The 21,250-nt window shown below is 41.0% G+C and overlaps 1 protein-coding gene across 50 annotated transcripts in view; it reads right to left on the bottom strand.

Moving 5' to 3' along the window:
* The window catches only part of IL12RB2 (interleukin 12 receptor subunit beta 2), a 94,786-nt gene that overhangs the window by 35,398 nt on the left and 38,138 nt on the right, over positions 1-21,250 (bottom strand). For all 50 annotated transcript variants that reach the window (XR_010117453.1, XM_063625245.1, XM_063625226.1 and 47 more), the window contains 2 exons: positions 15,285-15,504; positions 1,714-1,914 (listed from right to left, as the gene is read on the bottom strand). Coding sequence is in view for 49 of the 50 variants with exons in the window: in XM_063625245.1 (XP_063481315.1) it covers positions 1,714-1,914; positions 15,285-15,504 (421 nt within the window). In the remaining variant the exon portion in view is untranslated. The remainder of the gene's footprint in view (positions 1-1,713; positions 1,915-15,284; positions 15,505-21,250) is intronic.

The following is a 21,250-nucleotide window of genomic DNA, read 5'->3' as shown; positions in this document are numbered from 1 at the left end:
ATTCAAATGAATATTATTTCTAAAGTGCATAAAGACACTTATTTCACTAAGTATGGAAAACATCTCTCTTGCCATATAGTTCAAACTATCCCACAGGGGTAAGTCCTAATACAGCTTATAATAATGATTACAATTTCTTAGCAGCTTAAAGTTTGGTAAATGCTTTTTCTATCCACTTTCACCTGATTTGATGAGTATAACAGCCCTGAAAGAAAACTGGGTCTACTGCAAAAGCTCTAGGGACAGGGAACACACTGCCTTGAGAGGTAATCGATTGTCCCATTAGAGAACATTCAAAGGCAGGAAACTGCTTTTTCAAAATTGAGCTGATAGCTACTTCTTTTATAATTTCCACACAGGGCTTTAGTTTTTCTCTCCAGAGCAACAAAGGAAAACATACTCTTTTGTGTGTAATGTCAAAACCAGCAACAGCCATCAAGCCGTCCCATTCCCGTGCCCATCTAGAATTCTCTTTTCTAGGCTAAATGGTTTCCAGATTAGAAGTTCCAGGCCCCTAATAAGTTGGTCATCTTCCTCTGGATGCTTACTAGGTTATGTAGGCAGCATTCTATTTAAGGGTAGTCATGAAAAATTAACCTGCTAGAATTCTGAGCAGCCAGACTATAAAAGAGGTGCACAGTTAAGAATGGACTCATGTATGATTATGCAGTGTGCTATTTATTTCATTTGTATAAATCTTGTCACCTTAAGCAGGGTGTGTATTTCCTCCTAGACATGTGTAATGATTGTTATAGAAACATTATAGGATTTAGAGCTTGAAAACCTTAAAATATTAGCTCTGTCTCATGTAATAATAATAATGATGAGAGCTAAATTACTGAGCCCTTAAAATGTATTAGGCATTGTTCAAAACATTTTCCATGAAGTAATTCAGCTAGTCTTCACAATAACCCAACGAGGCAGGTAATATTATTATCCTCATTTTTCCGATGAGGAAACTGAGGCACAAAGCGGTTAAGGAACTTGCCCTAGATCACACAGACAGAGCCAAGACTCAAACCCAGGTAGTGTGGCTGCAGAGCCAGAACTTTAAACCACTGATTCAATTCAGTGCTGAATTTACGCTTAACAATGACATTAAGTTCTGCCCAATCATTTTAATATATTTTCAGGTGCGTTCTCTCACTTGATTCTAACCACTGACAGATTAGGAAACTGAGGGTTAGAAACACCAATTATCATATAGATAATTCTGGATTTAGTATTACACAATTAATAAGCAACGGAATCGGGAATGAAGGACTTCCTGGTTTCCTCATTTATACAATGGTCATAGCGACTCTTACTGAACATGACTGCTTTGAGAGTTATTAAATAAATGAACTCCCCAGAGTTAAGGATGGCCTCATGTATTATCATGCAGTGTGCTATGATAAATAAAGATGTCTATTACACTGGCCAGTTAACTTAGCTCTCAGCCATACTTGTTCGGTTCAGTTATTCATTCATCTTCTTTGGCATTGTGCTAGGGATGTGGATTTTCCATAAATAAGAGAGTTTTTAGTCAACCAGTTGGTCATTTATGTCTGCAGTGGAGTATTCTAAAGTGCTGCTGGATGGACTCTAGGTCATCAGTCTCTCTTATCATGTAGCCACCTGTAATTGAAGGCAGGGTTCTGGCTCTTGCCTGCAGTTTCCTCAAACAAATGTGAACTTAGTAACCCTCTAGAAGGAAGGTGAACAATTAGGTACCTGAAATCAGAGCAGACACATTGTAGGGCGGACTCCGTAGCCAGTTCAGAGGGACCTGTGTGTCACCCCCTGGATGGAGCTCTCTCCATTCCACCACGTACTCCTGAACTGCAAAGGGATCTTTGCTGGGAGGCTGCCAAGTCACCAGAATGTTGTCCATGCCCTCCGAGTTTGCAGAGACCTGGCGAGGAGCCAGCAACCCTTTATCGGGCAGAAAGAGGAGAAACAAAATAAAAAAAGAGGAGGGATAAAGATTTAAACAACAAAAAAAAGCCAAACAGCTTATCCCAACAAAGTTTCAGGAAGAATCTGTTTACTTTTAAAGACTTTGGAGTCACAGATTTAAGTTTATTTCATTTCTCAGTTCATGGAGAACTAACAACATCAGCTTGTTCAAACATTATGTAAAATGTCATGTGTACAATTATTTTCCCCTTCTTTTCCTTTCTCTTTTATTTTTTTCTTTTTTCTTTTCCTTCCTTCCCTTCCTTCCTTCCTTACCTACCTCCCTTCCTTCCTTCTACCCTTCCTTCCTTCCTTCCTTCTTTTTCTTTTTCTTCTCTCTCTTCGTTTTTTTTTCTTGAGACAGGGTCTTACTTTGTCACCCAGGCTGGAGTGCAGTGGCATAAGCACAGATCACTGCAGACTCAACCTCCCAGATTCAAGTGATCCTCCCACCTTAGCCTCCTGAGTAGCTGAGACCACAGGTGCATGTCACCACACACAGCTAATTTATTTTTTTTTTTATTAGAGAGAGACAAGGTCTTGCTACGTTGCCCAAGCTGATCTCAAACTCCTGGGCTCAAGTGATCCTCCTGCCTAGGCCTCTCAAAGGGCTTGGATTACAGGCATGAGCCACCATGCCCAGCCCCATTCCTTTTTCCATTTCTATAGCCTCAAAGGTGCCTAATCTTTGTGAATATATTAGACATCTTTCTAATCTACCATTCATATATTTGTTTAGACAAATTCCTATCCTTGAAATTTAGTGTTATTTTGTGTGTATGTGTTGAATTTTCATGAAATGTATTGGGAGATAAATCTAATGCTTTTTGTTTTTTTCACTCAACATGTTTCTGGGACGTATACATCCTGCTGCTATTATGTAAATCCGACTCATTTTTTCAGACTGCTACCTAAACCCTTTACTTGTCCAGTGTTTGACTGAGAAGCAGGAAGTTCTTTTGGAGTGTCTGCAAACACAAACAAGGATGCAATGAATATTCTCTTGCACGTTCTCTTGTGTGCCTGTGCAAGAATGTTTCTGTGTTTCTGGATATATATGCATAGAATTGCTGGATTATAGAGCAAATTCACATATTATTTTACAAAATACTGCCAGATTAATCTCTCAAATAGCCAGTTGACACTCCAGCAAGAAAAGCATGAAGGCCCTCATTTCTCCGCCAATACTTAGTATTTTCTGATTTTCTAATTTTTATCAATCTGGTATATATAAAGTGGTATTTAATTGTGGTTTTATTTTCATTTTTCTGATTTTTCTTTTTTTTTTTTTTTTTGCGATGGAGTCTTGCTCTGTCTTGCCCAGGCTGGAGTGCAGTGGCACCATCTCGGCTCACTGCGGCCTCCGCCTCCCAGGTTCAAGCAATTCTCCTGTCTCAGCCTCCCGAGTAGCTGGGACTACAGGCGTCTGCCACCACACCCAACTAATTTTGTATTTTTAGTAGAGACGAGGTTTCACCATGTTGGCCAGGCTGGTCTGGAACTCTTGACCTCAGGTGATCCACCCGCCTTGGGCGCCCAAAGTGCTGGGATTACAGCACTTTGTGGGCCATCGCACCCGGCCATTTTTCTGATTTCTTATGAAGCTGAGCTTCTTTACATATATTACTAGTTATTTGACTTTCCCCTTCTATGAATGCCAATTCATATACTTCACTCATTTCCATCAGGTTTCCTGCATTCTCTCTGATTTGCAGACAACTTTTTATATTGTAGATTTTAGTCTTAACAGTTTTCAACAGTATCTTACCTAGCCTGTCAACTCTCTGATAACTTAATGACACATATATAGCTACTTTGATGTTGGTAAATTTATCCATTGCTTGTGTACTTTACATCTTATTTATGAAATCCTTCTGTCCTAGGGTCATGAAGACACTCAGCTACATTTTCTCCCATTGGTTTTTAGTTTTACCTTTCACATTTAATGGGTTTTTAAATTCAAATCCAACAAAAGCGTTTTTTTCCAGGGGGAGAATACATTTTACTATTTTTCCACATGGTGAGTCAGTTTTTCCCAATGTCATCACATTTGGCATCTCATCCCTGTCATATACCAAGTTTCATATAATCATGGGTCTGTGTCTGGGTTGGCCACTTTACCAGAAAACACTGTTCATGTTACCAGGCTTTGTAATGTCTGACTATTTCGTCAGTAAAGTCTTTTCCTTTTTACTCCTCTTTATTTATTTATTTATTTTGAGACAGTCTCCCTCTGTTGCCCAGGCTGGCATGCAGTGGTGCAATCTTGGCTCACTGCAACCTCCGCCTCCCGGATTCAAGAAATTCTCCTGCCTCAGCCTCCCAAGTAGCTGGGATTACAGGCGTGTGCCACCATGCCTGGCTAATTTTTTGTATTTCTTGTAGAGAGAAGGTTTCACCATGTTGGCCAGGCTGGTCTTGAACTCCTGACCTCAGGTGATCCACCCACCTTGGCCTCCCAAAGTGCTGGGATTACACGCGTGAGCCACTGCGCCAGGCCTGCATGGTTTCTTTGAAGAAGTTAGATGTAATTCTTGTATTTGGTCTTACAAAGTTTTCTTTTTCCTGTGTCTTCTTTCAAGAGTTTTTTCTTTACCTTTGATTTTCTGCAGTTTGAATGATGTATGTAAGTATATTTTTTGTGGGTAGAGGGTGCCATTTACCCTGTTTGGTGTTCTTTAAGGTTCCTGGGTCTGTGGTTTGGTGTCTGACATTAATTTGAGAAATTCTCATTCATTATTGTTTCAAATATTTCTTTTCTTTCTTTTTTTTTAACGTTCTCATATTTCCATTATGTGTATGTTACATCTTTTGTAGTTGTTCCACAGATTTTGTATATGCTGTTATGTTTTTTCAGTCTTTGTTCTCTTTGCTTTTCAGTTTTAGCGGTTTCTATTGACATATCTTCAAGCTCAAAAACTCCTCCCCCAGATATGTCTATTTTACGAATCACCCATCAAAGACATTCTTCATTTGTTACACTGTTTTTGATCTCTAGCATTTCTTTTTTGACTCTTTCTTAGAATTCTAATCTCTCTGATTACCCTGTCCATCGGTTTTTGCAGGTTTTCTACTTTATCTGTTAGAGCCCTTAGCATATTAAACATAGTTGTTTTAAATTCCTGGTCTGATAATTCCAACACCCCTGCCATATCCAAGTATGGTTCTGATGCTTGCTGTGTCTCAACAAACTGTTGTTTTGTTGTTGTTTTTTGCCTTTTAGAATGCCTTATAATTTTTTGTTGAAAGGTGGGTATGATTTACTGAGTAAAAGCATATGCAGTAAATGGGTTTTTAGTAATGCGGTAGAAAGGTGTTGGGGGAAAGAAAGCATTCTATAACCCTGTGATTACATCCCAGTCTTTTTGTGAGGCCATGCTCTTGCACTGGGAACTTGCCAGGGCGTATCAGTTTTCCCCCCTTAAGTGGGATAGGATGGCTACAGTGGGCTGGAGTTGGGTATTTTCCTTCTCCCACCTAGAAGAATAGAGGGGACTGGAGTTGGGTATTTCGTTTCCCTCCACATAGAAGGCCAGACTAGGATGGAATTAGATATGTTCCTCCCACCAGGCTGGTTAGGTTCTGATAAAACTCCAATACTTTAGCCCTATTAAAACAGTTTCCTTGGAGGGCAGGCCTTGTTAAGAACAGAATGCTCTGGTGTCTTTTTTTTTGAGACAGAGTTTTGCTCTGTCACAGGCTGGAGTGCAGTAGAGTGATCTTGGTTCACTGCAACCTCCGCCTCTGGGTTCAAGTGATTCTCCTGCCTTAGCTTCCCAAGTAGCTGGGATTACAGGCACGCGCCACCACGCCTGGCTAATTTTTGTATTTTTAATAGAGACAGGGTTTTGCCATGTTGGCCAGGCTGGTCTCAAACTCCTGACCTCAAGTGATCTGCCTGCCTTGGCCTCCCAAAGTGCTGGAATTACAAGGCGTGAACCAACGCACCTGGCCAACTCTGATGTATTTTATAACGGTTCCTTTTTCCCTCCCACTGAGAGACACCTGGGGGATTTTTCTGATATTCACTGTGATAACCTGGTCAATCTCCTTTTTTTTTTTTTTTTTTCTGAGACAGTCTTGCTCTGTCACCCAGGCTGGAGTGCAGTGGTGCCATCTTGACTCACTGCAACCTCTGCGTCCCGGGTTCAAGTGATTATCCTGCCTCAGCCTCCCAAGCAGCTGGGATCACAGGCATGTACTACCACGCTGGCTAATTTGCATTTTTAGTAGAGATGGGGTTTCACCATGTTGGCCAGGATGGTTTCAAACTCCTGACCTCTAGTGATCCGCCTGCCTCAGCCTCCCAAAGTGTTGGGATTACAGGTGTGAGCCACCGCGCCCAGCCCCTGGTCAAGCTCCTTAAGATAAAACTCACAAAACTGTGAGGACCTCCTATGACTGATCCACAGTGGAGGTTTTAACTCTCAGATTTGTCCGTTCTGAGCCTCCAGCAATTCGTGAGTTACAGTTTAGGTTTTCTTACCTCAGCACTGGTTCCCATGAAGTTTTCTGCTTGGGGATTTTTGCTATGGTAATTTGTGATTCTCTGTATTTACCTGTCTATCTCTTCAATTTTCGGGGCAGTGGCTTGCCATATAACCTCACTTCTCATAGGTCAAAGAAGTGTTGACTTTCCAGTTTGTTGAGTTTTTACTTGTTATTATGACAGAATGATGACCTCCAAAGTGCCTTAGATGCTAGACTGGAAACTGAAAGTATCACCACTGTGTTTTTTGTTTTTTTTTTTGAGATGCTTTGTTGCCCAGGCTGGAGTGCAATGGCATGATCTCGGCTCACTGCAACTGCCACCGTTCAAGTGATTCTCCTGTCTCAGCCTCCGGAGTAGCTGAGATTAAGGGCATATGCCACGACTCCCGGCTAATTTTTGTATTTTTAGTAGAGACAAAGTTTCACCATGTCGGCCAGGCTGGTCTTTAACTCCTAATCACAAGTGAGCTACCTGACTCAGCCCCCCAAAGTGCTGGGATTACAGGCGTGAGCCACTGTGCCCAGCCTCCACTAATTTCTAATACATGTGTTGAATTTACATCTCTCATTCATCAGGTTATGTGTCAAGGTTCATAAGTGATTTAGGCAATAACTTTTCTTGTGCTGTCTTTATCTGATTTTAATACCAAAGTTAAATTCGTCTTAGAAAATAGGTTGGACAGCTTTATTTTATATTTTCCATAGCAACTTGAACTAACACTGAATTCAGAGTTCAGTTGTAAAACAATGTGTGGCTGGGGCTTTTTTGGAGGGCATGTTGTATATAAATAAGTTTTTTATTCTTATTTATTTTATTTTTTTGAGACAGAGTCTTGCTCTGTCACCTAGGCTGGAGTTCAGTGGCACGATCTTGGCTCACTGCAATCTTTGCCTCCCGGGCTCAAGTCATTTTCGTGCCTCAGCCTCCCGAGTAGCTGGAACCACAGGCGTGCACCACTATGCCTGGCTAATTTTTGTATTTTTGTAGAGACGGGGTTTCACAATGTTGGCCAGGCTGGTCTGGACCTCCTGGCCTCAAGTGATCTGCCTGCCTTGGCCTCCCAAAGTGCTGGGATTATAGGCATAAGCCACTGCACCTGGGCTGTTTTTTATTCTTAACAGTTATTTATTTAAAATTAAAAAAATATTTTTGTGCCAATTTTTTAGCTTTTACAATATTTAACCATAAGTTTATTTCAGCTAGGTTTGAAAGTTTACTTTTACTAGGGGAAAATATTCTTTCCCTCTTGTTTTGCTTGGTGTTTTATTTGCATCTTCTCTCTCTCTCTTTTATCCTCACATCTTGTTCCTCTGAATTTACTCTATTACCTAAGTTCTCTCTCGTTTTAATTTTTTTAATTTTAATTAATTTTTTTTTGAGATGGAGTTTCACTCTTGTTGCCCAAGCTGGAGTGCAGTGGCGCAATCTTGGTTCACTGCAACCTCTGTCTCCTGGCTTCAAGCGATTCTCCTGCCTCAGCCTCCAAAGTAGCTGGGATTACAGGCCCACACCACCATCCCCAGCTAATTTTTGTATTTTTAGTAGAGACGGGGTTTCACCAGGTTGGCCAAGCTGGTCTCAAACTCCTGGCATCAGGTGATCTGCCCGCCTTGACCTCCCAAAGTGCTGGGATTACAGGCGTGAGCCACCGTGCCCAGCCAGTTCTCTCTCATTTTTAAATGATAGTTTAGCTGGAGAAACATTTCCAGATTTAAAGTTCTTTCCTTTCTTCCATTTGAAGATATTACGTTATTGTATTTTTATATGTTCTGTTATTGACATATCTAGTGTCCTTTTGATTCTTGTTGCTTAGTAGTTGATTTGCTTTTTTCTCCGTGAATATCGTTATCCTTTTTTCTTTGGCTTTAAGGTCCTTACACTTTACAATAAAATGAAAAAAAAGTTATGTTGGGTTTAGCACTCTGAGGCCTTTCCACTTGAGATCTTATGTCTTTCTTTCATTCTGTAATATTCTTGACCACTAGTCTTCAAATATTTGCTCCCCTCCATTTTTTTCCTCTACCCTAACTCCTTTTAGACGGTTGATATAACTTCTATTTCTGCTCTTTCAGTGTTTTAATTTTTCTAATCTTTCAATTTCTTACCCATTTTTTTACACCTTGTGGAAGATTTTCACCCCTAGTCTTCCTCTCACTAATTGAATCTTCAGATCAGTCCTCTCTGCTATTCATCCCATCGGCTGAGTTAGTTGTTTCAATAACTAAACTTTCCTTGCATTCTCTTAAATATGGTGAAGTTTGTATGATGGAAAAGATAGATGTAATTGGCCACTATCAGACGAAAGTAGAATAGTATTCTAGCAAAATGTTCGAACCACATGAAGCCCTAATATGAAAAGATGTTTGAAGAATGCAGTGCAACTGAAGTTTAAGAGATGGAAACAACTAAATGTGTTTGTTTTCTAAATAGACAAAGTATATTAGAAACTTCAAAGGTTAAAAAAAACACTTTTTCCAGCTTCTATTACTAGTTGCTATACAATACTGAAATCATTTTCTTTAATGGCCCTTTGAGGTTATTCTAATAAAACATGCTTTTTTTTTTTTTTTTTTTCTTTTCTTTTCTTTTGAGACAGAATCTCACTCTGTCACCCAAGCTGGAGTGAAGTGGCATGATCTCGGCTCACTGCAACCTCCACTTCCCAGTTTCAAGCAATTCCTGTGCCTCAGCCTCCTGAGTAGCTGGGATTACAGGTGTGTGCCATCACACCCAGCTAATTTTTCTTTATTTTTATTTATTTATTTTTTTAGTAGAGACAGGGTTTTGCCATGTTGGCCAGGCTGGTCTTAAATTCCTGGCCTCGAGTGATTTGCCTGTCTCAGCCTCCCAAAGTGCTAGAATAACGGCATGAGCTACCATGCTTAGCCTAAAACATGCTATATTTAAGAGTGAATAAGCAATCTGTTTAACATCACATAAAAAACCCCTAAACATTCCATGCTGACTCTGTTTGGGTTTTCTTCATAACTACCTGTTTCTGACTCATGTTTTGGTTTTCTCTCTTTTCTTTCTAAGGATGCTTTTTACATTTATTCTAATCTTTTGTACTATCTGTTGCATTAGTTCTGTTTCCTATGATACTGATTTGTTGCCTGTCATTCCCAGGGCTTGTGGTCTTCACATTTTGTCTTGATGTTTTCTTTTGGGATCATGTTTTATTTTCTTTGATTGGTCAACAACCTTGGCTTTTCTTACTTTATAGGGAGAGGAGTCAAAGTACAGCTGTAGCTCATGGTCCTCCATGTATGTTTAGGGTAGGGAGGAGGGCTTTTCAGCTTGGAAAGCTCTAGGCCAGAGACCCTGCAGTGATACAACCTGAGCTCTTTGTCCCCAGGCACCCCTTAGGCATACATGTACCTCCAGAATCAAACTAGTACCTCTGTGGTAGGCACTGCTTTTCATGAGGGAATTGGGCTATTATTCTTGTTTGAGACTGCCAGGCCCATGGGATGGGTGGCAGGAAACAAATGCTGAAGGGTCAGCCAGCTCACAGGCACTCTTTGCTCCCAGCTTTCCTCCCCAGTGAGGTTCCAGGGCTTCCTGGACGGTGACTCTGCACTGCTCCCCAGAATTCCCTACCCCATCATGGAGATGCCTGGGCAGTGATCACAACAGGATAACAAGGGGAAGAAACAACGAGAACAAGTATAAAGCTCCCTTGGTCCTCCCCGCTTCATCACTACTCCCCACCAGGGGGAACTCGGCCATCCATATCTTCTCTCTCTGCAGCAGCTTCAGGGCCAGGCTTAGTGGCAGAGCCTGTAGACAGTGTACTGGCCATCTTGTCAGGAACTGGAATTCCCAGCAATGGTTCCTTGTCTTCACTTGCCTTGGTAGTTGATGTCCCAGTTGTACTGTGGGCTTTTTGTTTTGTTTTGTTTTTTGAGAATAAAATTTACTCATTCAGCAAGGATTATTGAACACTGTGGTTTGCAAGATCCTTTGCCAAGTATTGAGGTAAAAATGCCAAAGAGCCTTTCTAGCCGCTGCTTTCTCTGGAATTAGCTAAGTAAATCAACTTGGCACTGCCCAGGGTTCTCCTGTCTCTGAGTCACCACACTTGCCAGGAACCAACTTGGAATTTCCTCTCATGAAGTTTGCTGGGGCATGTTCTTTCCTTCAGAAGTCTGCTAACAACTCACCTTCTCCCTGTCACTTTTCAAAATTATTCCTTTAGCCTCAATCATTCAACTCCTCATCTCCATTTTCACTGAGAGCTTCTGTATGAAGTTACAACGTTCAGAAGGCATTTGGAAAAACTGCTCACCCAAGGGTGGTCTGGTTTTCCATGTAGCTCTGCCACTACTGGATGTATGATCTTGGCTCAGTTACGTCACCTCCTAGGACCCCAGTCTCTGCCATCTCTGTGAGCCTGTGTTTATGACCATACTGGCTTCTGACTCTTCCTGTAGTTTCAAGAGGTCTTGAGTAGAAGGGCTGGGTCTTTGAAATATTTAGTACATTTTGCTAGTTGACCAGTAGGTTTAGCACACATTCCTTTTTTTTTTTTTTTTTCTTTTTCTTTTTGAGACAGGGTCTCTCAGTCTGTTGCCCAGGCTGGAGTACAGTGGCATGATCTTGGTTCACTGCAACCTCCACCTCCTGGGTTCAAGCGATTCTCCTGCCTCAGCCTCCCGAGTAGCTGGGACTACAGGAACACACTACCACACCTGGCTAATTTTGTATTTTTTGGTGGAGACAGGGTTTCACTGTATTGGCCAGGCTGGTTTTGAACTCCTGGCCTCAAGTGATCTACCTGCCTCGGCCTCCCAAAGTCCTGGGATTACAGGCGTGAGCCACGGCGCCTGGCTCTGTCCTTTTTTTTTTTTTAGATAATGTCTTGCTCTGTTGGCCAGGGTGAAGTACAGTGGCATGATCATGGCTCACAGCAGCCTCCAACTCCTGGGCTCAAGCAATCCTCCTGCCTCAGCCTCCCAAGTAGCTCAGAAAACAGTCATGTGCCATCATGCCTGGCTAGCGTGTAACTTTTATCATAAGTTAACAAAATCACTCTTGTGCCTCTTGATATACAATGCTGTGGCAGGTGCTTTTTATAATAAATTTGTTTCTGGTCTCTCAAAATCAGCATAAATCAGCCTAAATAATGTTAGGGCATTATTTTATCCTTTTCTTGAAGGAAAGATACATATGTAAATAGTATGAACATATACTGAAAGAGGAGAAGGCACAAAGTCATGTTCTACCCCTACAGATCATTCAGGGTATGTGTGAGACAAAGTCCTCAAAGACAGGACCATGCAGTTCGCCAGTTTGTTCTCCAGGTCCTTCTGGGACACACAACTACTGTGTTGAATGGCTTAGCTGTGATCTTAGGAGAGGCAAGAGGCCCTTGAGATTCCAGCACTTCTAAGGCCCTCTTAATGACAGCTTGGCTCTAAAGAATTGCCTCATGTCCTTCTTTCCCTCCAGACATATCTCTGCATCAACCCCATTCTTACCATTCTAAGATCAATGGTCCTCTGTCCACTCTCAAGAGGATGAAGTGTTCCTCTTCCCTCTTTTGGTCACTGGCTCCTCATCATCTCCCATCTCCCCAGGGACTTTATTCTATTATTCCTCCCTCTCCTTTGTCTTCAACTTCTTCCTTATCCCTGGTTCTTCTTTTCAAGTCCTACGCCTGCTCAGCTCTCACTTTAAAACAAACCCTCACGCCTGCACGCCTGCTCTCCCTCACCTGGCTAGCACCACTTTGTCTCTCCATACTTGGTACACATGTCACCAGCTCTCCTGGCCTCCTCTCCAAGCTCATGCTTTAGCTTTTCTCTGTTCCTAGAGCCCCCATGCATACCTCTAACCTCATGCTTATTCCACTGTACTGCACTTTACTTGCTCACATGTCTGACCCTCCCCCTCGACTAAATGTAAGTTGAGGACCTCGACTGTATTTTTACCTATGCTGGATTCCAACTGCCTTATATAGTGTATGCTCAAAAATGACTGTTGAATGAATAAAGTAGAAATGAACTCTAACATGATGAAAGTGGCGTTTGAGAAGTTGTCACCAAATCTAACTAAGGAACCTGGAAGGGGACCATAGAATTCATGCGGTTTAAAACTTCAAGACCCATCTGCAGTGAGGTTTGAAGAAGTAAGTTATTCTGATGTATTTCATTTTAAAAACAGCAGAATAGAACCACAGAATTCACTTTAAAAAGTACATACGCAGTACTTAGCCATTGAAGAACAAATTTTTAAATATAAAAAGCAAAAGGGAAGAAAAATAACTTGTAATTCCAGATGTAGAGATGATCTCTGTTAACATTTCTATCTATATTCAGCTAGACATTTTTTTAATTTTACCCTTCAAAAAATACGTGCTCATGTAAACGTTTATTTTTTATTTACTTTTGAGACAGAGTCTCACTTTTTCACCCAGGCTGGAGTGCAGTGGTGTGATCACAGTTCACTGCAATCTCAACCTCCTAGCCTCAAGAACTCCTTCCACCTCATCCTCCCAAGTAGTGGGACCACAGCTGACTAATCTTCTTATTTTTATTTTTTTTGTATCTTTTTCCTTATGTTGGCCTGGCTGGTCTCAAACTTCTGGGCTCAAGCAATCCTCCACCTTGCCCTCCCAAAGTGCTGGGATTAGAGGTGTGAGCCACTGTGCTGGTTGTAATATGTATTTAAAATGGCATCATCTCATACACACTTTTAAAATCTTACCTTTTCACTTATAATGTGTATCTGTCTATGTTAATAAAAAACATAGCTACAACATCCCTTTAATGTTGGTGTAGGATTAAGGCAGGTGAGGGTCATGATGAGTTTAACCAGTCCATTCTTTACTATTACACACTTAGGTTGTTTATGGTGTTTCACGGTTTCAAACAATTTTTCAACAAACATCTTTGTACTAACATTTTTAAGCACTTATCCTATGATATGCTGAGTATACATTTCTAAGGCTAAAATTACCTGGTCAAAAGATACAAGTTTAATTTAAAGTTTGTTACATATGGCCAAGTTGCTCCCTAGTAAGTTGTACCGATTTACGCACTCACTAGCGTGTGCAAGAACATCTTCCCCACACCCTCACCAACATGGGGATGTTCATTCTCCTTACTCTTTCTCAGTCTGATCTGGTTTCTCAGGTTTTCTCAAAATGTGTATCTCACTGATTGCTAGTTAGGCTGAACATTTTCATATCTTTGTTGCTCCTTTTATACTTCTTTTTGAGTTGTTTGTTCATATTCCCTAGTTTCATATATTTGAAAAAGTTATATAGATAAATATAGACAGAGATTACCAGTTGCCTACAAACACCTTCTCCTCATCTTTTTTTAGCAAGGGAACATTGCTGCCTTAATATATTTTTGAGCCTCCTTTGCAGCTGGGTGTGACCAGGTGACCAGTGGGCTGATGAATGCAAGTGTTGTTGTGAGACCTGGGGTAAAGCTCCTTAAAAGTAAGGGCTGAGCCCTTCTTTTCCTTTTCTGCTGTCTAGAAGGAAATAGCTAGAGCCTTGGCAGCCATGTTGGACCATTTCCATCATGAGGATGAAAGCCAAACTTGGCAGAGGGAACAGAAAGGAGGAGCCTAGAGCCCTGATGGCATCGTGAGGCTGTCACAGCAGCCCTAGGCTGTCTACCTCTGGACTTCTCTTTTTTTGAGAGGATAAATAAGTTCCTATGGTCAGGCTTTTGGTAAGAACCCTAATCCCAAGAGAAATTCCTAACTCATACACCAACCCACGGTTATATTCATATAATATACATATATTGTTTACTTGTATATATACATTAATACTTACCTGTATTTTCTTCTAAGTATTTTATCTAATACTTTATTTCTATGTGTACAGATATATGACTGAAAAGATATATAACCAAGATTTAACAGTGTATATTAAATAATAGTATTTTGGTAGACTTTTTCAAAATGAAGATTGCTAAACCCACTGGTAGATAAAATTATTATACTGAATTTTAAGAAAGGATCTCATTACAGAGTTTTACTCTATTAGGCATTTTTTGAAGTTAGGCCAATGAACTTGACATGGAATTCTTTTATAATACAGATCTTGAGAAATAGGATTAATATCAATTTCCTTGCCTAATTGTGAGCTTTTATCCTGAGAAGTTAATTTTCAGAGGATATGACTATAAAGTGTGACTCTACATCTAGTTGGGAATTTTCTGATAAAGGTAACTGGATATGTGTCTAAGCTTGTCCAATAAAGGGCTGTGGTAAAACAAAATTTTACTATAGTTTCATTAGAGTCAGAATCTCAATATTATTGGTTGTATTTATTTATTTATTTGTTTTTGATGAAAGGAGTCTCACTGTGAGGCCCAGACTGGCATGGAACTCCACTCCTGGGCTTACGCAATCCTCCTGCCTCATAGTCCTAAGTAGCTGGGACCACAGGTACACACCACCATCCCCGGCTTTGGTTTTAAAATATGTTTTGACTTTAGGTGTAAAATGTTTCCTGAAACTTAACACATATCCTGCTTCTATAAAAGCTAGTCAGATATTGGTGTTCAATTTAATGTAACTAGCATTTCCTTAACTACAATGTATTAAATACCTGCTATGTATTAATATTTAGTTTCAAAATGACCTATGAGACAGGCAATATAATTCCTATTTTAGAGAGAAGGACACTGAAGCTCAGAGGTGTTCATTCACTTGTCCAAGGCTACTCATAGGCTGATTGGAAAAAAAAAAAAAAACCTCTGAAAGCTGTTGAGTCCAAAGCCTGAACCCCTAGCTACTCATTTTAGGTCCTGGGTTGGGCCTGCAGGAGAGAAGAGATGAGTAAGACACAGTTTTCCACAGGCAATGTTAAAGAAAAATTAGAACTTACCTGCCTCACACAGGTTCATTATGTTAACGCGAGTGGGCAGAGAAGTGCCTTTTGAATTTGCTGCAGACACAGCCACAGCCCAATTTCCGGTTCTAGGAATGACTGTGGTCCAGGAGGTGTGTCCTGTGATGTTCTGTGTCATGGCTTTCCCTCCTGTCAGCTCCTGCAAGGTCACCTGATAGTGGAGAATTTTTCCTCTTGCCTCCGAGACACTCAGATGCTGCAACAAGACACATTTATTCACTATTTACTCCCAGACAAGATCACTGATGCTCTGTGCCTGGACCTCAAGGGTACAGATGTACTAGGCAGCTACAGCTAAGTGACCTTTTTATTCATATCATCTCATGTTCCCTGCTACACACTTTTATGCGACACCCACCTTCCCCTCCCTTCCATTTAGGACATAAAAAATCAGTTACGTTTTTAAAAGATAATTCTTAAGAACACATTGATTTTCTGTTTTGCTTTAAAATGAAACTTACTAATAGTTGACAACTTGGTCACATCCAATAGAACAAGTGTAGAATCTCAACTCAGAAGATCTGGATTTGAGTTCCAGCTCTACTGTTTACACAGCCCAAGGGCAAGGCCCTCAGCCCCTCTAGTCTCCATTTCTAAATCTGTAAATCACACACACACACACACACACACACAACCTTTTCTACAGAAAGTGCACTGCTGCTCAAGACATGAAACAGAAGCTTTTCAAGAGCTAACCTAGTCAAATCTTCATTTAGTGAATTGAATTAGCCATCTGTGCTAGGAAACTAAGACACTGTTCATAAACGTGTGACTAACAACTTTTGGAACTGCAAAAATTCCAGTTGAGATCATTTGGGAGCAATCCCAGAAAGTAAGGAGAGAACTAATTATTTATATTATAACCCTGTTTTGACAAGGACCATGGGAAACAGAAGCATAGAATATGGAGAGTTGTCAAGTCTAGCATTGGCGGTGCCCATCCATGCCTAATGCAAGGTGAGGAAGGCTTGCTCACCAGATTCTGGTGCTACAGTTTTCTTGGCAAGGCTGTCCCTTCCATGGGTGGGGGGCCTCCAGCTGCCTTTGCTGAAAGACACACTGTAGTCAGCAAATGCCTCTTGCTTGGGTTCCCTGCTCACCAAGCTCTCTTCTAATAATTTGGTTTCCTTTGTCGTTTGTCAGGAAAGGCTGGGCTAACATGAACATCTGGTTCACTTATAATCTGTATTTTTCACTTTAAGTGAATAAATTGGCCTTCTGATTATAATTTGGCTTCTGAAGCCATTAGCATACTGGGAGGGAATGTTCCAGTCTGCTGACTCGAGCCTTCTGGTTGGCCCCACAGCTGCGTTTCTTGCTGAAATTAATCCATGAGCATCTAGTTTTTATATTTCCATTTCTGGAAGCTTGATTAATTCAGGTCCATTCTGGTGACCCTTCTGGATCCAAAAGGCCCAAAACTAGATCTTAAACCATAGTCAGTGCACCAGGTGGATGTCATGTTGCTGTGGCCCTTTTGTGTGGATGTTCTGCCTTTCCCTAAAGTCAGCATTTCAAACATCTGTCGCAGCTGATCTCATAGTCCTGTTGTATGGATTAGAATGAGCAAGTGGTTTTTAGAGTAGGATGTTCTGAACTATTATTATTAAATATGCCCTTTGTCAGAGGAGAAAAACAATAAATTAAAGCAGACACTGGCGAGGGAAGACCATCCCCTCAGCTATCTCTCACTCCATCCTTCCCTATCCGTCTCTTCTGCAAGTCCAGAGACAGGACTGTTACCTGCACTCACACCCCAAGTTTTCCAACCCTAAGGTACTTCCCAAGAGTTAACTGAGCTCACAAAACTCTTCTTTATGGCCAGGGACCCAAGAGGCTTCAGTTCCACGCTAACATTGCAAACCAGTCTTCTTATCTCCCTCCCACTGTCCTTCATAAACATCCCAGAAATCTCATTTGATATAATAGTAAAGTGCTAAAGGAAGGGGTGAAGTGTTATCTTGGATCCAATGGCTGTGCACAGTCTAGTAAATAGGGGTGTGGCTCTGAAGGATCATGAAGTTTTCCAGAGGGCACGGACCCAGACTCTTACATTTTCCCCTTCACATCCCATATTTTAGAGTTGAAAATATCAATGAAAAGGTGGGAGTGGGATGGAAGTAGGTGGACAAGTAAATATGGTATCCCATAGGTTAGGCTGATATAAGATGTCAAACTGAATTTTTGGAATAACGATTATCCTTTCTTAGGTAATTGGTCTCCTTAATCAAATTGAAAAACAAGCCTAACTGGTCCGACAGGGTCCATGGAACAAAAACTTCAATGAGCCAATAGGAAAACAGATATTTAGCCACGTATTCTCTTGAAGCAACTGAAAACAGTATAATCAGTTCAGGGTTTTTTTTTTTTTTTTTTTTTTTTTTTAAGGCAGCATAAAGTTTGCAAATGGTGTATGTAGTCCATCACTCCTGGATTATGCCTTGCCCTGATGGAAGCGATTATCATCAAGGAACCACCAAACTGGAGGTGAATCTACAGATTAACAATTAATTCAATGATTCATTTTATAAGTGCGAAAACGGGGGCCCAGGGGCATGAAGTGACTTGTTTAAGGCCATTCAATGGACAGATGAAGAAGGTAGGCGCAGAATCCAGAGCTCTCAACTTCTAGGCCAATGTTCCCTCTGTTATGACGTGCTGCTCCTTATACAGGCAACCCTGAGACAATGAACTGGTAGGTGTGGGCAGCCGTGTTTCACAGTTGAAAACCCCAGTCACCCTTCCAGCCCAAAATTGCAAAGCAACTTCTCTAATTGTGAGGTTTGGTACATTCTGACATGCAGCACGAACAGGCAGCAAGAGTTCATCCATTTGGGAAGGGTGGAGACCGAGAATCCCTTTTTTTCCAGAGTTAGCAGGTTCTGAGTCACAGGAGACGAGCTGTGAGCTCAGAAGGACTGCAAACCGGAGGAGCCCGCCGACTCTTCCGAGATCAACTCATTTGTATGCTGGTGCTGCTGGTTTGGGTGAATGATAAAGGAAACACCAACATTTATTGGGCTATACCATGAGCCAGGAGTTTTATGTCTAATGTCCCATTTAGCCCTTGTAACTGTCCATTCTGATTTTGAGGATGTTGAAGCTTGGGGAAGTCAAGGAACTGTTTCAAATAGTCCCCACAGAAAAGTAATGTGAGATTTTTGAGTGCCCTCTGGTGGATGTGAGAGCGGTGCGCGGTATCCAGAATGTGTCTTGCATCCCTGGGAGTGTCTCCAAGACCTGCCACCTCTTGTTCCTACTCTGACAGTGCTAAGAATGGGTCTCAGGCCAGTGTTCTTACTGTCATTGTCACCTTCTCCTATTGGTAAGAATATGTTATAAAGGAACCACAGTCCCATTGCCTCTCTCCTTCAGTTTTCTTTCTGCTATGTCCTGTGGGAAATGATTTAAGTTTATTATGGAAAGCCTTTCTGACTTGGCTTTGTCTGAGAACTAAAGAGTGAACAGCTCTCAGTAAACCTACTGTAAGAGTTCTGCTGCCTGAAAAAGCTTTCAGCATTAAAAACGTGGTAAATGTAATCCATGACAGGACAAAATCTGACACATTTCAGAATGCAATGCATCTGTTTTTATTTTTAATTAAAGATCTATTGGAGGAGGGGTGTCTCCATGAATTAATAAATCATGTCTTCTTAAGATTTAAAAAACTTACTGAACTTCTCATAAAGTAATGCTCTACTTCTGAACTTCCCCGATGCAAATAATAAAAAAAAAATCTGTTAGCGCTTAGCCTGTATCAAAGAAGAGGGTCTATAATCTAGACCTTAGACAGCTGGGGGAATCTGAACACTATTAATCACAGCTTTTATTTCTTTTGATTTTGGCTTTGGAATACTGTTGACTTTGATTTTTTTCTTATTAGAGCAGATCCTTTGCTTTCTTGCTCTACCACATAGCAGCTGTATGATCTTGGGCAAATTATTTTCCCTTTTTGAGCCTCAGTGCCCTTATTTATAAAATAAGGATACTGTCATGTACAGTGTAGGCTTATTGGAGCATTCAATGAGTTAAGGGAGGTAAACTGTTTTAAAGAGTGCTTGGCACATGTTAAGACTCTTGGTGACTTCCCTTCTCTCAGTTACTCTAAAGTAACATAAAAATATCACGATTGTCAGTTTTGCTAATACACTTACATGACTCTTCTACCAGTCTATGAAGAGCTAGGTCATCTTGACTCTTGGCTTACTCTTCTGTTCTATATGGAAGTCTCACCAATGCCATTCAGTTGGTTACAAAATACATGTAATTTGTACGTTTTTGTAGGCATCTTGATTTTAAAACTCACTGCCTTCTGCAACCCCAGTCCAAATGAAGTGATTCAAAAGACAACCCTCGGCCGCGCGCGGTGGCTCACACCTGTAATCCCAGCACTTTGGGAGGCCGAGGTGGGCAAATCACTCGAAGTCAAGAATTTGAGACCAGCTCGGCCAACATGGTGAAACCTTGTTTCTACTAAAAATATAAAAATTAGCTGGGCATAATGGTGCAGGCCTATAATCACAGCTACTCGAGAGGCTGAGGTGGGAGAATTGCTTGAACCCAGGAGGCAGAGGTTATAGTGAGCTAATATCACACCACTGTACTCCAACCTGGGTGACAGAGTGAGAACCTCTCTCAAAAAAAAAAAAAAAAAGACAACCCTCACCTGGACATTTTAGAAAACACTCCATTGAAACTGTCTATCTAAGGATCTATTTTCCCACTAGCACCCTCAATGTCATGCACAATGTTTGCCTCATAACAATAACTTAACACTTTTCACAACGATTTCATTAATCTTCACAACAACTTCATGTGATCTGCACTTTACTCATGACTAAAATAAGGAGCAGAGAGTTTAAGCACTTTGCCCAAGAACATCCAGCCAATAAGTAGTGAAGCTGGAACGCAAACCCAGGTGGCACAGCTCTACCAAGAGGTGAACTCTTAACTGCTGGACCATGCTAGCACTTCCTAGATACTCCCCAGTGTTCTGCTATACTGAACTGACTTAACTGATAGTCAAACCTCTTGGTGGTGACCCTGGCATAATGATTTCTATCTTGTTTGGCAGCTAGAAAAACAGAAAAATAAGAGAAACTTTCATGAAAGCAAAACTTTAAAATGCCCTTCCCATCTCCTCTTTCTATCTTCTGTTAATTCTTGGCTACCTACTCTCTTATTTTTTTTGCACTGGCCACATTCTGCTGTCCAATCAAAATTCCCTACTTTCAGCTGGCATAACATGTGTGACTAGTAAGCAAGGAAAAGCAGCCCTTTCTTTCCAAAAATATCTTTGGAAATGCTGTGCCTGCCTGTGATGGGCCAGGATTGGGAAGGGGGAGATAGAATTGAATACTGCAACAAAACAATCTAAATTGTACCATCTGCTGCTTTTGTATTTAAATATTGATTCTGAGATCAGATAGATCCTATAATTATATAAATGCCCCAAGGTCCTGGCAGCCAATCCTCACTAGGGATTTACAGTAGACCTTTGTCCTCCATCAATATAAATCAGGTCCCAAATAATACTTTCCACTTTTAACAAGCTTTTTCATATGAGGAGGCCAAAGAATTCATCACTTCAGTGAAATGTGATATAGGTTGGAATATTCTGCATATGAGAGAGAAATACAAGGAGAAAGAGACAAAGTGAATGTACTGAATAAGCTGTTCCTTTCACAACAGTCTCTCTGAGGCTGTGCCGTAAATTGGTATACGGGGCTTGCTATCTTCTCTTTCTTTCCATCTTCTGTGGTTTGAGGGTAGCTGTTTGTCAAAATGAATTACCTCATATAACAAATAAAAAACACTAAATCTTTTCCCCACTTTTGGAACCAAGAGTTTTCTTTCTTTTTTTTCTTTTTGAAATGGAGTCTCACACTGTCGTCCAGGCTGGAGTGCAGTGGCGTGATCTCAGCTCACTGCAACTCTGCTTC

This window comes from Symphalangus syndactylus, chromosome 12 (assembly GCF_028878055.3).
Source record: "Symphalangus syndactylus isolate Jambi chromosome 12, NHGRI_mSymSyn1-v2.1_pri, whole genome shotgun sequence".
NCBI lineage: Eukaryota > Metazoa > Chordata > Mammalia > Primates > Hylobatidae > Symphalangus > Symphalangus syndactylus.
Note: the sequence above shows the minus strand (reverse complement) of the source record. Positions and strands in the feature narration are given on the sequence as shown.